The 12,086-nt window shown below is 45.0% G+C and overlaps 1 protein-coding gene across 4 annotated transcripts in view; it reads right to left on the reverse strand.

The window, feature by feature from the left end:
- The window catches only part of TOM1L1 (target of myb1 like 1 membrane trafficking protein), a 35,066-nt gene that overhangs the window by 13,600 nt on the left and 9,380 nt on the right, over window positions 1-12,086 (reverse strand). For 3 of the 4 annotated variants that reach the window (XM_043528427.1, XM_043528429.1, XM_043528430.1), the window contains 5 exons: window positions 11,601-11,750; window positions 10,853-10,972; window positions 9,113-9,226; window positions 7,662-7,778; window positions 1,217-1,350 (listed from right to left, as the gene is read on the reverse strand). In XM_043528427.1, the coding sequence (XP_043384362.1) occupies window positions 1,217-1,350; window positions 7,662-7,778; window positions 9,113-9,226; window positions 10,853-10,972; window positions 11,601-11,750 (635 nt within the window). The remainder of the gene's footprint in view (window positions 1-1,216; window positions 1,351-7,661; window positions 7,779-9,112; window positions 9,227-10,852; window positions 10,973-11,600; window positions 11,751-12,086) is intronic. The other variant, XM_043528428.1, reaches the window with a different exon arrangement.

Genomic DNA, 12,086 nt, shown 5'->3' on the forward strand with positions numbered 1-12,086 from the left:
GCATGGTGCTGTAGAATGGTTTTTAGAACACGGTCATCTCACCTCTGGTTAGGAAAGCCACCCATTCACAGCTAAGGCTAATCTTGATACACCAGGATGATCTCTGTTATTTGTTGCTTGGGAAATGCTGAAATTCTGGTATCGTGACAGCCCTAGTTATCCCACTGATGAAATCAATAAGTAAATAAATGCAGATGTCATCACCACAAGCATTCAGGATTTCCTTGTGTGAAATAATAAATATTTGTGCCTGCAGTGGGGGGTAGAAACACTTGTTTGCTACTGCAGAGAGCCGCATGTGCTCCTTTTAAGGAAGCGGGAACTCCACCCTTTGGCTGATGCCTGCAGTAAAACTGTCTGTCTTCCCTGGGAGCACGTGCATGCTGCAGTTAAGCTCAGCGTCTGGGTAGCTAAAGGAACAAAGGGGGCTCATAATTGACTGAAGCCAAATCCACTGTATCCGAGTCCCATGCTAATGGAAGGACTCAGAGCCTGTTTCTTTCCTCATGCTTTATTATTCCCAGCTACGCTAGTACTTTGGTTTACCCTGCAAGCTGGTATTCTAGGGACACGTCTACAAATTTTAACCTGTCTGCTGCTTCTCAAGTGCATGGAGAGACAAGATCAGATCAGCAGATAAACATAAGCACAACACAAAAAGGAACATGCTGTTCCTTTCTTGTTGATGGAGGATGAAATTCATCTCTCTGGAGACAGCCAGCACCAGTCATATGGACCATTTAAGCCCCTTATAGCTCAAGTGGCACTTAATGGCCCACATGCCTCATGTCAGTCCTCTGCAGAAGGGTGAATTTCACCCTGAAAGAGCAGATTAAACTGCAACAGACATAACAATTTCCTGGACAAACCTGAATTAAGTTAAACCTAACTGAATTAAGTTTAAGTATCTTAGGAGTTTGCTGGGGAATTTAGAGGGCAGGCAGGGAACTGTGCAGCCTGGAAACACTCTGGTCAGGAGGGAGAGAGACATGCGTCTCCGCCCAAGGGAGGTTATCGCTGGGGAGCTGGATGCCTGAGAGTGGGTGCCCTTGCTGGACCATGGAGGGGGAATACAGGTGCAGCTTCCCTGCACTATGACATAAACATCATACCAGAGTGTTACATTTTTTTAACAGATTTGGTTGGCCCAGTCAGGAGAACCTGTTACTAAGACCAAACAGGAAAAGACAGGTTCTGGTTTCACTAATATATTTACCTTTCATGTCCCAGGAGGACATTGTTCAGATCTTCATTCACTCGTGTTAATTCAGCGATCACATCTTCATTCTGCACTGCTACGAGCAGTTCCACGATCCTCTCCTGCATCACCCGACATATCTTGTACAGTTTCTTTTCAGGAAAAAAAAACAAAACCAACGTCATTGTGGTTCTCACATTTGTCAGTTTGGGAGGAGAATTATAAAACTTTTGGGTGCTGGAGACACAAGGATAATGCACTGTCTAATTCACATGATGACATACCGTTTAAAGGGTGAGCCTCAAATCCCTTATATTTGATTCCCAAGTCCCTTTCTGGCAAACTTCCGACAAAACACGGCTGATAATTGCTCTCATCATGACCAGCACTCCTACCCCAACTCATAACCCAGTCTCATTTCTGGAAAGTCATCCTCCTCCCTAAAGAGAAAGGTGACTCACTTTATAGTAACTGGAGGTTCCTCGAGAGGTGTGGGCCCTATTCATGTTCCACTGTGGGTATGGATGGGTTCTACATGCCTGGAGCCAGAGAATTTCGAAAGCAGTGTCCATTAGCTCACATCTGCCCTGGCTTACTCGTGCCCCTGACTGAGGAGATAAAGGGTGGGGTGGACCAACCGCCTTTCCAGTTCCTTCTTCACTGCAAATCAGAGAAGATCTGAAGTGGAGTGGAAGAAGGGCAAGGTAGTAGAATACAGATAGGGTCCACGCCTCTCAAAGAACCTCCAGTTACTATAAGGCAAGTAACTTTCTCTTCTTTTTCGAGTGCTAGTCCCAACGTGTATTCCAAAGGGGATGATTGACAAGCAGTACTTAAATAGGAGGAGGGTGCGAGGTCGTAGATGGCAGAGCCATATGAAGGACTGCTGTTCCAAAAGATGCAGCAGTAGTGGAGTCCTGTACCAGTGCAGAGTGTCTCACAAACACGTGGACTGAGCTCCGTGTGGCTGTTTCACAAATATCAAGAAGAGGCATCCCTCAAAGCAGTACTGTAGACGTTGCTTGCTCTCTTGTGGAAAGAGAAGATTAGACAGCTGATAGCAGAGCAAAACACAGCCCCAGATCCATTTTGAGATTCTTTCAGAGGCTATAACCAAACCCCTTCCAATATGGCAACAAATAGTCTACAGGATTTCCTGTTTTCATTCTCTGCAGGTAAAAGGCTGCAGCTCATCAAATGTCAAGAGAACGGAACCTCCTTTTTTCTGAGGATGGGTGAGGACTTGGGAAGATGAACAGGTCTCTGGTGGGGCAGGCCCCATAGAGGAAAAATATTGTTTACCACAGTGTCGTGAAGCTCCCACTCGTGATTGACCACAAAGTGGCTGCTGAGAGAGCCCGTTAGCACATTCTGGTTTTCCTGGGATGGAGAGTGCCGACAGGGTAATCTGATTGCTGATGCACCAGTTCTACAGACTCAACGTTTCTGCACACAGAGGGATGGATTGCACTTCTCCCTGTTTGTTATGTAAAAGGCGCTTGTGATGTTGTCTGACATAATGAAGGCACGGTGACCTTGAGTGAACAGGAGAAAGGTTTCACAAGCCCTTTGAACTGCTCGTGGCTCTTGATGTGCATCCTGGACACTTGAGATGTCCAGGTGCCCTGTACTGTATGGTTGTCCACATGAGGCCCTCAACCTAACAGGGATGCATTGGCAGTGATCATCCTGTCTGTGCGGAGGCAAGAAAGGAAACGCAGATGCAAACCTGATGGAGATTCTTCCACCATGACAGGGCTGATATCACTTTGGTGGGAACAGTCACTATGGTGCTCATTGATTGCCAGTTTAGCAAGTACACAGTTTGTGGGCTTTCTTATCATGCCTCTGAGACTCTGGACATACTAAGTTCTCTTGGGCTGAGCTACTGCTCAGTTTAGGTTGGCCTGGATCTGACTTCTTCAAAGATCATTTGGAGGAAGACTTGGCCTCATGCTTATGAGAATGCTCCCTGCTCTCCCAACAAGACCCCCTGAGGGGATAGACATCTTTGCTCCTGATTTGGACCTCATGGCAGGAGGTGCACCCCTTACTAAGTCAGGCCAACGTATAAGGGGGGAGGATCCCCTGGCCTGGGTCAAGTTGTGGTCTCGTGCACTTTTCCATTAGGCTTCTTAAGGTGAAATTCCCACCCTTCCTGGGTACGGCTGGGGAACAAACAGCAGATGTTGCACCTTGCTGGGATCCTTCTCAGCCAGTGACAACCACCAATGCTAAGCGAGAAGGATCACGGGCAGGAAGCATAAACTTTGAAGCCCAGAGTCCTGGGCATAGTCCAATATCCAAACGGAGTCTGGAGGGATTGAGGTGGATGGGGAGAGGCGGGTGCTACCCAAATCAGGGAGACTGACTGATTAACTAAAAACCACTAAAACTATCAGATAGAAACTTTAAAACTCTAGAATATAAAAAAACTATTTACAGATCTCTAAATATATTTTCACAGATAAAGAAGAAAGCTGAGGCGTCGGACACTGGAGGTTCCGACCTGGATCATGAGGCAGTGAGAAGGAACTGGAGCGGCAGCTGGTCCACCCCACCCTTCTTCTCCTTTGTCAGAGGCAAGAGGTGAGCCAGGCATGTGTGTGGACCAATGGACACCGCTTTCAAAATTCTTCAGCTCCAGGCGCCTATGGACTATGCTCAGGGACCAGCACTCGAAGAATTCCCAATTGGAAATCCAGTGAGCAATTCAAAACACTTTAAAAATGCTCAGAAGAGCCTGATGACTGATAAGAGCAGATTTTGGGGGGGAAGGGGCATTTACTGGACTTCATATTGGACCTGATCCAAAGCCCATGGAAATCAATAGGGCTCTTTCCATGGACTTTCAATGGATATGGGATCAGGCTCATTATAAGGAAGAGAGAAAATCATAGCTTGGAGTACAGATGGCAGAAAACCAAGGCCTGGCTTCCTCAGTCTGGTGGGGACTGTGAATCAAGTCTCCGAATCAAATCTGTCTCAATTCTATAGGTAATACAAACCCATCAGGATTGATTGGTATAAAATTCACAATTTCACGGAGTGGAATTCTCCTCTAGTAGCAATTAGAACTAGAACTACCAGCTACTTAGTTTCAGAGAGTTTTACATTCCTCTTCCACATTGATTTCCCTTTGATAGCAGGTTCAAAGAAACGGCTATTCTTGCATCAAGAACTTAACCACCCCTTCTCCCGCCTCCAGGTTTTCCATGATTTACTTGCAAATGCTGACTCTGATTAAGGGGGGGAGGGAGTGGAGGGAGAGGGGGGCATTTTCATTTAGAAATTATCTGGGTTTTGTTGTAAAACTGGCCCATCTTTGCTCCAAAAGTGTGTTTACCCAACTACATTTCTCAGGGTGAAATTCACCTCTGTTCACAATTGCAGCACAAGGACTATGCAACACCGTAAGTCCTGAAAACTGAGCTCTAATCAATGTACAGGGTCTCTGCCTGCCCTCAGCCCAGAGGTGATTTTCGACCTGCTAACACAGGGAAATTCTACAAGAATTTAGACACAGCCCTTTTTATTTCTGATCTCAATCACAAATTTGCCAGATTTTGCTGAGGAAAAGATGCATGCACCCTTGACCCCTTGAAACAAGAGTTGTTTATTATGCATTCCAAGAGCCAGATCATCGGCTGGTATAAAAACCAGTGATGCCAATAAAACTGTGATAGTTTACATCAGCTGAGGAACTGGCCTCACATTCCAGTGTCCCCACGAGGGGTCTGGATCTAGTAGCTTTGCTTGTTCCCTACTCTTACTGGCTGTGAGAGTTGATACAAGAACTTGAACTGCTCTGTCAACTACTACTACTAATGATTTCAGCCAATTTAATATTTTGGGGGTTATTGTTTTCAGGTCTTAGGTCTTGTCTACAATGGGGTTTTTAGCCACAGATGCATCTATGTAAGAGCAAACCCTGAGTGGAGATATGCCACACGAGTGTAAGCCATGACTTGCATTGCTGTACTTTGCCCATTATTAAGTTTCAGTTAATCTGACTAGCCTGGATCTCTGGTGACACATGGTTCAAAAAAATTCTCCAGTCCTTTTAAGTCCTAAAGCATGCAAAGGATTCTGGTCTGCACCAATTCCAATGAAACTATTACTGTAGAAGGACACAGTCCCTTGAACTGAGTGACCTAGACTGAGCTTATGCTCAAATAAATTGGTTAGTCTCTAAGGTGCCACAAGTCCTCCTGTTCTTTTAAAGAAAAGAACGTATTTCATTCTTGTAAAAGCAACTCGCATTTGTTTCTCTAGGCATTTGTGCTGTGATAAGGATCTCAGGGTGCTGCAGGAAGGAACAGAAAACAAACACATATAAAAGGAATGAGCTTCTACTCACCTCTTCATGAATGGTGAAATTCACTCCCTGCCCCAAACCCGGCCAATAATTTAACTATTTGAGTGCCAGCAAGCAGATCTGCTTGAGCTTTCTCAGACTTTGTGATGGCATTCTTCCTTTTACAAAATATACTTCCAAAACCCTTCCAGAAATCGATTTAAAATAGGCAGACATATTCTAATAATCCTTTGCAGGAGTCTTTGCCCAAGTTTCTCAAAGAACTAATTAAATTAGACACCACGGCCTCGATCATGGGCGCCGGCCAAACAGTGCTAGGTGGATGCAGTTCAAGAGGAGGATTCTGTGAAGAGGTGACCTTTGTGCTTACTGGATCCTGGAGCCAGTCCAATGCTCACCCATCTGCATCTGGCCTTGAAGGTCCACTGTAGCAGCTAGGGAGCAACAGGGCACGGGCATGTCCTGACCTTATCCTCTTTCCCCACAGTAACATGCATCACACCAGGGAGTCAGGAAGGGAGCTGCCAGTTCTATGCCACTCAAGGATTCCCCTGCACCGAGGAAATCTTCCACTGGCTGGTTAAACCAGCAGGAAGGCTACTTTGCACCTTTAGAGCAGCAGAGCTAAAGGTACGTCTACACGGCAAGCAGAAACCCAAAGCAGCGAGTCTCAGAGCCTGGGTCTACGGTCTTCAGAGCCTAGGCTTCAGAGCCCAAGCTCCAGTACCAGCCCAAATATCTACACAGCTATTTCTAGCACTGTAGGACAAGCCCAGATCTGTAAGCCTGGACTCTGTGATGTGGATTTCTGCTTGGCTTGTAGCTGTACCCCAAGTGCCTTGCCAACATACCTGTGAGGCTGGGAAGCATTGTAATATCCATTGTGCAGCTGGGTAAACTGAAGCACAAAGAGAGGTCATATTACTTGTTCAAGGTCACATGGTGAAACAGGAAGAGAATCCAGAAGGCCTGACTCTCATTGCCTTGCTGTATCCCTAGACCCCACTCCACCCTTGCTAAGACCCCAAGTGCAGATTGCTGCTCCCGTGTACAATAAGTGTAGGACTCAAGGCCTAAACCATTGCTGATACAGTTTTGTAGTCCTCATACTTTTGTAGGCTATCCAACTTTCTTTCCGTTTGCTTTGTTTCCCCTTAAGATGAGTGAAGAACTTAGCTCCAGATCCCTGGTGTTTATTAGGCTAAGCCAATCTCTTTGCACTGTTTTTAAATAAGTTTTTTTTCCAATATTTTTATGTTAGCTGGGGGAGAAAATTAACTTGAAGAACATGAAAGTTGAGATAATTTTTTAAATGAGTCTTATTTACTGGGTAGAGTCCTCTGCTTCTTTGCAGTCATAATTACTGTGTACAATCAATGTGCACTAAGATCGTTTTAAAATGCACACCAAGGGAATTTTTAAACCCTTCCTCATTTCAGAGAAGCTATTAAGTCTATTGTGTACAGTAAATATTTAGGCAGAGAACCTTTATAAAAAAAAAAAGGCATGTTATTTACCAGAGAGCTTTGTAACGGCTTCTCTTGCAACTCGAACCTTGAAAAATCCACAATCTGTTGTGCTGGGGACCGATTTTATCACTATTTAATTGTGACTTTTTAAAAATCATATTGTTTTAGTGTTTGAATGTAGCGGCTCATAAATATTATAGCGGAACTATATGACATGGGATTTAAAAAGAAAGTGCAGTAATGAGCAGATGGAGAACTACTCTTTGCCGTTGTGAAATTGCATAGTTATAGATTTTACTTTGAGTGGATTTTCTGCCAAATTTTTAATGAATTGAGGCCATATCCTGGCATCTGGTGGCTTTACGCTACTTTGGTCACCCCCAATTCTGGGACTGGTTCCCCAGTACAAAATATTGCAGCCAGGGACCTCTATTATCCTGCACTGGAGGCCAAAGGTGGGCGGGGTGACATAAGTGGCAGTACACCAGCCCCCACTTGACTCAGGGTGAATTTTCCATTGGTCAACTGAAGCTAAGCTAGATCAACACCAAAGGTTGAAAACAGATGTTTGTTTTCACTTTGCAATATGAACCCAGATGTAACAAGGATGGGCACAATGTACATTTTTAAAATAAACCATAACCAACAAACTCCTAGCAAAAATGCTGTACTGCACCTGTAAGAGCTCCATGTCGTCAAGATTCTCAGACCCAGGAACGTTTTCCGTTAATATCGCTGACATGACTTTCGCATTCATTTTCGCCATATCCAGTTCGCTGTACAGCTTCCCAATCTGTTCAGTGCAATGGAATGTTATATGTGCAAGTACAGAAAACACGACGTTTTCCACATCTATGGTCCTGCTTGCTCTTTTATCAGATATACGATGGGCCTGAGCAGCACTGCCTTACTCCAGCCTTTACACAGTTGATACTCCATGGATAGGATCCTACCAATTTCACGTGAAAAACGTGTCACGGACCGTGAAATAAGCCCTTCCTCCTAAAATCTGATCTCCCCTTTGCTGCTGTGAACACCCCAGCCCAGGGGCTCCTAGCTGCAAGTCCCGCCAGACTGGGGAGGGACAGGATGTGTTCTTCATCTGCATGGGCCCTCTCAGGGGGAGATCACACCCACCTCAAAATGCCTCCTCCTGCTGCAGGAAGCTCCAGTGCCGGGCTGCAGCCCCAGAGGTTCCTGCAGCTGGAGGAGGTTAGTGGATGTGGGTCTGATCTCCCCCTGTTGCTGGGAGTGCCCAAGCCAGGGGGCTCCTAGCTGCAAGTCCCTATTGGGCTGGGGAGGGACAGGACTTGTCCTTCTGCAGGGCTGCTGCAGGGGCGGGGGAGGGAGAGGGGAGAGATCAGACCCACCTCCAGGTACCTTTTGGGTTGGGACCCCCATGTTACAACACCATGAAATTTCAGATGTAAACAGCTGAAAATGTGAAATTGACCGATTTTAAAACCCTGGCTGTGAAACTGATCAAAATGGACAGTGAATTTGGTAGGGCCCGATCCACGGACACTAACGGAATGAGTCCAGTTTTATAGCACTATAAGGCAGCGGGTCTCGAACCTGAGCTCTGTTGAGTGCCGTGCTGCTATTTCTTCCCTTAACAGTTAAGTCCTATTACTATTAAGCAGACAAAACTTTTCATTTATCCACAGGCAGGTGTGGAACCGGCTTGTCCGTTTCTTTCTGACTTTTAAAAATTATTTCTTCGCACTCGTGTCTTGCAAAAGTTTTCTTTATCCTTTCCTTCGGTCTTTGAATTGCTCTCTTCTCTTACTAATTTGCACCACAGTACCCTGATAAGAGCATTAGAAATACACACACTCAAGCAAAGATTTCTACTTTCCAGTTGAGCAGCTCCCTGGCAGTTACGCAATCTCCTTTCCTGGCCTCTACAAAGATCTGGCACATGAGTGTGTGATATTTTCTCACAAAATAAAAACACTACGGTAATGGAACAGGGATTCAGCCCAGGACTGTCAACAAAAGCCTATTCTGCTTGAGCTAATGGAGATTTTCCTTGCAGCAGCCTCTCATATTATATCCTATACAGGCCAGGGAATCATGGTGACCGACACTTAGTCAGCATATTTCAAAAGAAATGCCATACTTCACCTGTTCAGGAGTCAATGTTATTGTCAGAGCGGGGGGACGAGGCCCTGGAATACTTTTCACAGAGGCAGCAGAAGGAGGCGGTGGCTTTTCAGAGGGCCAAGATGAAGCTCGCTGCTATATGATACAAAGAGAGTTTTTGTTTAACCTGGGATTTGACATGGACATCCGGATGACAGCGCTACAAAGCATCATTATCACACTAGACAACAGCGCATTAGCCTCCTTATAATCAGCGCTGCAAGGCTACCAGGGAGGAAGGCTTTGACGGTGTTATCTGAGTTCCTTCTATTCGCTACAGTAAAACCAATAACCATTTTGGAATAAAAATCAGACTTTGGATCCAGGTTTCCGTTCAACTGGTTTGTTGGCAAATGAATCCATCAGAGGAAGGAGTGTGAATGGCGAAGCATGAGTTATATGCCTCTGTGACTGGAATATCTGAGATTAGCCCATCTTTGGTGAGAGAATTCTATTATTTCTTTGGAACGGGAATTAACAGGGGTCAGTCCTCAGTGCACAAGAACCCTGCTCTGGGAAAAAGAATTAGGTGTGGCCGGTGACGGCGCCACACTAGGAAAGCAGAAGCTGTAAGAAGAAAGGGTCTGGGAGATGAGGGAAGTAGGCTCTTCTGGATCCCAGAGCTGGAAAGCTCTGGATGCAAGAAGCCTCATGTGCATTTTGAGTTAAACTGAAGGCCTGCATCAGACATTATGCTTAAGTCCTTTCAACCTTAGGCACTCTGGGCCAAATTCTGTATATAGGTCCTGTTCCTGCACTATTGAAGTCATTGGAGCTTTGCCATTGACTTCAGTGGGTGCAGGACCAGAGCTTTAGAAGCCATTCCTTCCCACAGTTACATCTGGGTGAGGAAGAAATAATTACCTAGTAAAAAAAAATCAGCACATAGCCTCGTCTGAACAGCCTTAGTCAAAATACACTGCCCTTCCTGTACGCCACTATTTAATCCTCAGGTCAGACTCATAATAGTTCTGAATCACTTCTGCCTGGGCTGACTAGAGGATTCTAAATCCATAACTGCAACATTCCACCTGATGGTTTCACTCTTCTCAAAAGTCTTGTGAAAGCTCTTCCAGATCACTGGAAATTGGAAGGAACAGATCTAAGAAACTTGCTGCACGCAGAAATGGCATGGACTGCTCAAGCCATATTGACAGAGGGTTGTTTTCCAGATCTACACAATACCTTTGATCAACTTAAATAGTAAAGACAGAGCCTTTATCCACAAGGTTGCAAATTATTTTGTAGACTGTACAAACAAGTGGATAGAATCTTATATAGTAAAGACCTTTTTTATTAGACATCCCTACCTCTCCCAATTCCAAATTGGGACCAGATAGTGTTCATATTCTGAATCATTGGGTGCTTTCATGCAAATCATATACATTTTGTCTGAGCCTTTCAAAAATGCCTAAGAGATTTGGACACTCAATTGCCATGCATTTTGATGGGAATTGAGTGTCCAAATCTCTTAGTTAGCTTTAAAAAATCCCAGAGATTTATCCTTCCTGTTTGAGACAACGGATCCCCCAAACTGTGATTTTTATAACAAAAGCACTATTATCTAATTTAAAAAATATATATACTCCAGGGCAGAATGCGTGATTGATTTCCTGAGTACGTGAGCAGGATTTTCATGGTTTCAGACATAATAATTAATGACAATCAACACACCTTCTTTGTACATTAACTCTGATTAACAGTAGCAAACGTTGTCCTGACCTTTTGTGTCCCTGGGTTGGCATCAGAGGATGGAAACTGCACTCCTTTCTTTAGCAGTTCCAGGTACACTTCCTTCACTTCACTCACATCCACAGTTCCTTGGAACCCGTAGGCCCAGGTCTGTTTTTGAAAAATCATTGGTGACGGAAATCAAAACGTTTTTATGTTTGAGACCCAGAATTCTTCACTGGGAGAAGCCACATGGCTTGAACCTCCATTCCCCAGGTGGCTGCCTCTCTTCCTTTCCTTGCCCACCCACCTACTAGACTCCTTGGAAAATGCAGGATTTCTGCTGGTTGGAGGAATTGGTTCCAAGGCCGAAGATGTCAGTGGGTCAGGGAAGAAAAGAATCTCCTTCTAGAGGGGTTCTTCTACTACACATGCTCCTGAAGCTCTCTACTAGGTAAGTGGCTTCCTCTCCATGAGCTACCTGCTCCCTTGGCCTGCACTCTAAGCAGCGGGAACAAGACAGAGAAAGCTTCAAAGCTCCCTTTCACTTTTCTCCTTCAGTGTAGCTGGGGAAGGAACACATCCAGCAGTTAGGGTAGGGGGTATCCAAAGGCGCCTTTCCTGCCCCCTTTCTGCTCCTCTCCCTGCACCTCCCACTCCCGGCTGCACTTGCAAAAACAGCAAGTACATCAAAGAACATTTTCACAAAAGGCTCCCACGAACCCCCGTCCAGCACATCACCAGGTTGTATCATTAAATATTTACTATGTATATATCTCTCTATTTACTTTTGACGTACCCTGATAAAGGCCAAGATTATGTCCTGTGTATCAGCTGGCAGATTGTATCTTGGTTGCAAGAGTTTCACCAGCTTGTCCTTGCAGAAGTCTTTCTTCACAACTAAAGACTGGAAGCTGGGGCCACAGTTTTTCATGCACATGTCGAGAAGCTGTACAGAGAAGGGATTTCTATGACACAGTGCTTAAAAATAACTTGAGCCCTTCCACTCTTTTTTTGCTTTTAAATTCATGCCTGGATGGTATTGTGATGGTCACCTTGGAAAGACGAGATTAGACAGGAGTGTCTGTACAGCATCTAGCACAGTGGGATCCTGTCCATGACTAGTGCTGCTAGGCACAGTCACAATACAAATCAATCATAATAGGAACAGCTATCCCTTTCTTTTTCTCATATCGCCTACAAGCGAAAGGTAATCAAAAACAAAGAGAACAAATTGAAGCGCTCCAGTTGTGAGGGCTGTGTGATAGGGATCCTGGAGACCAGA

Source organism: Chelonia mydas, chromosome 14, assembly GCF_015237465.2.
Source record: "Chelonia mydas isolate rCheMyd1 chromosome 14, rCheMyd1.pri.v2, whole genome shotgun sequence".
In the NCBI taxonomy this organism is placed as follows: domain Eukaryota; kingdom Metazoa; phylum Chordata; order Testudines; family Cheloniidae; genus Chelonia; species Chelonia mydas.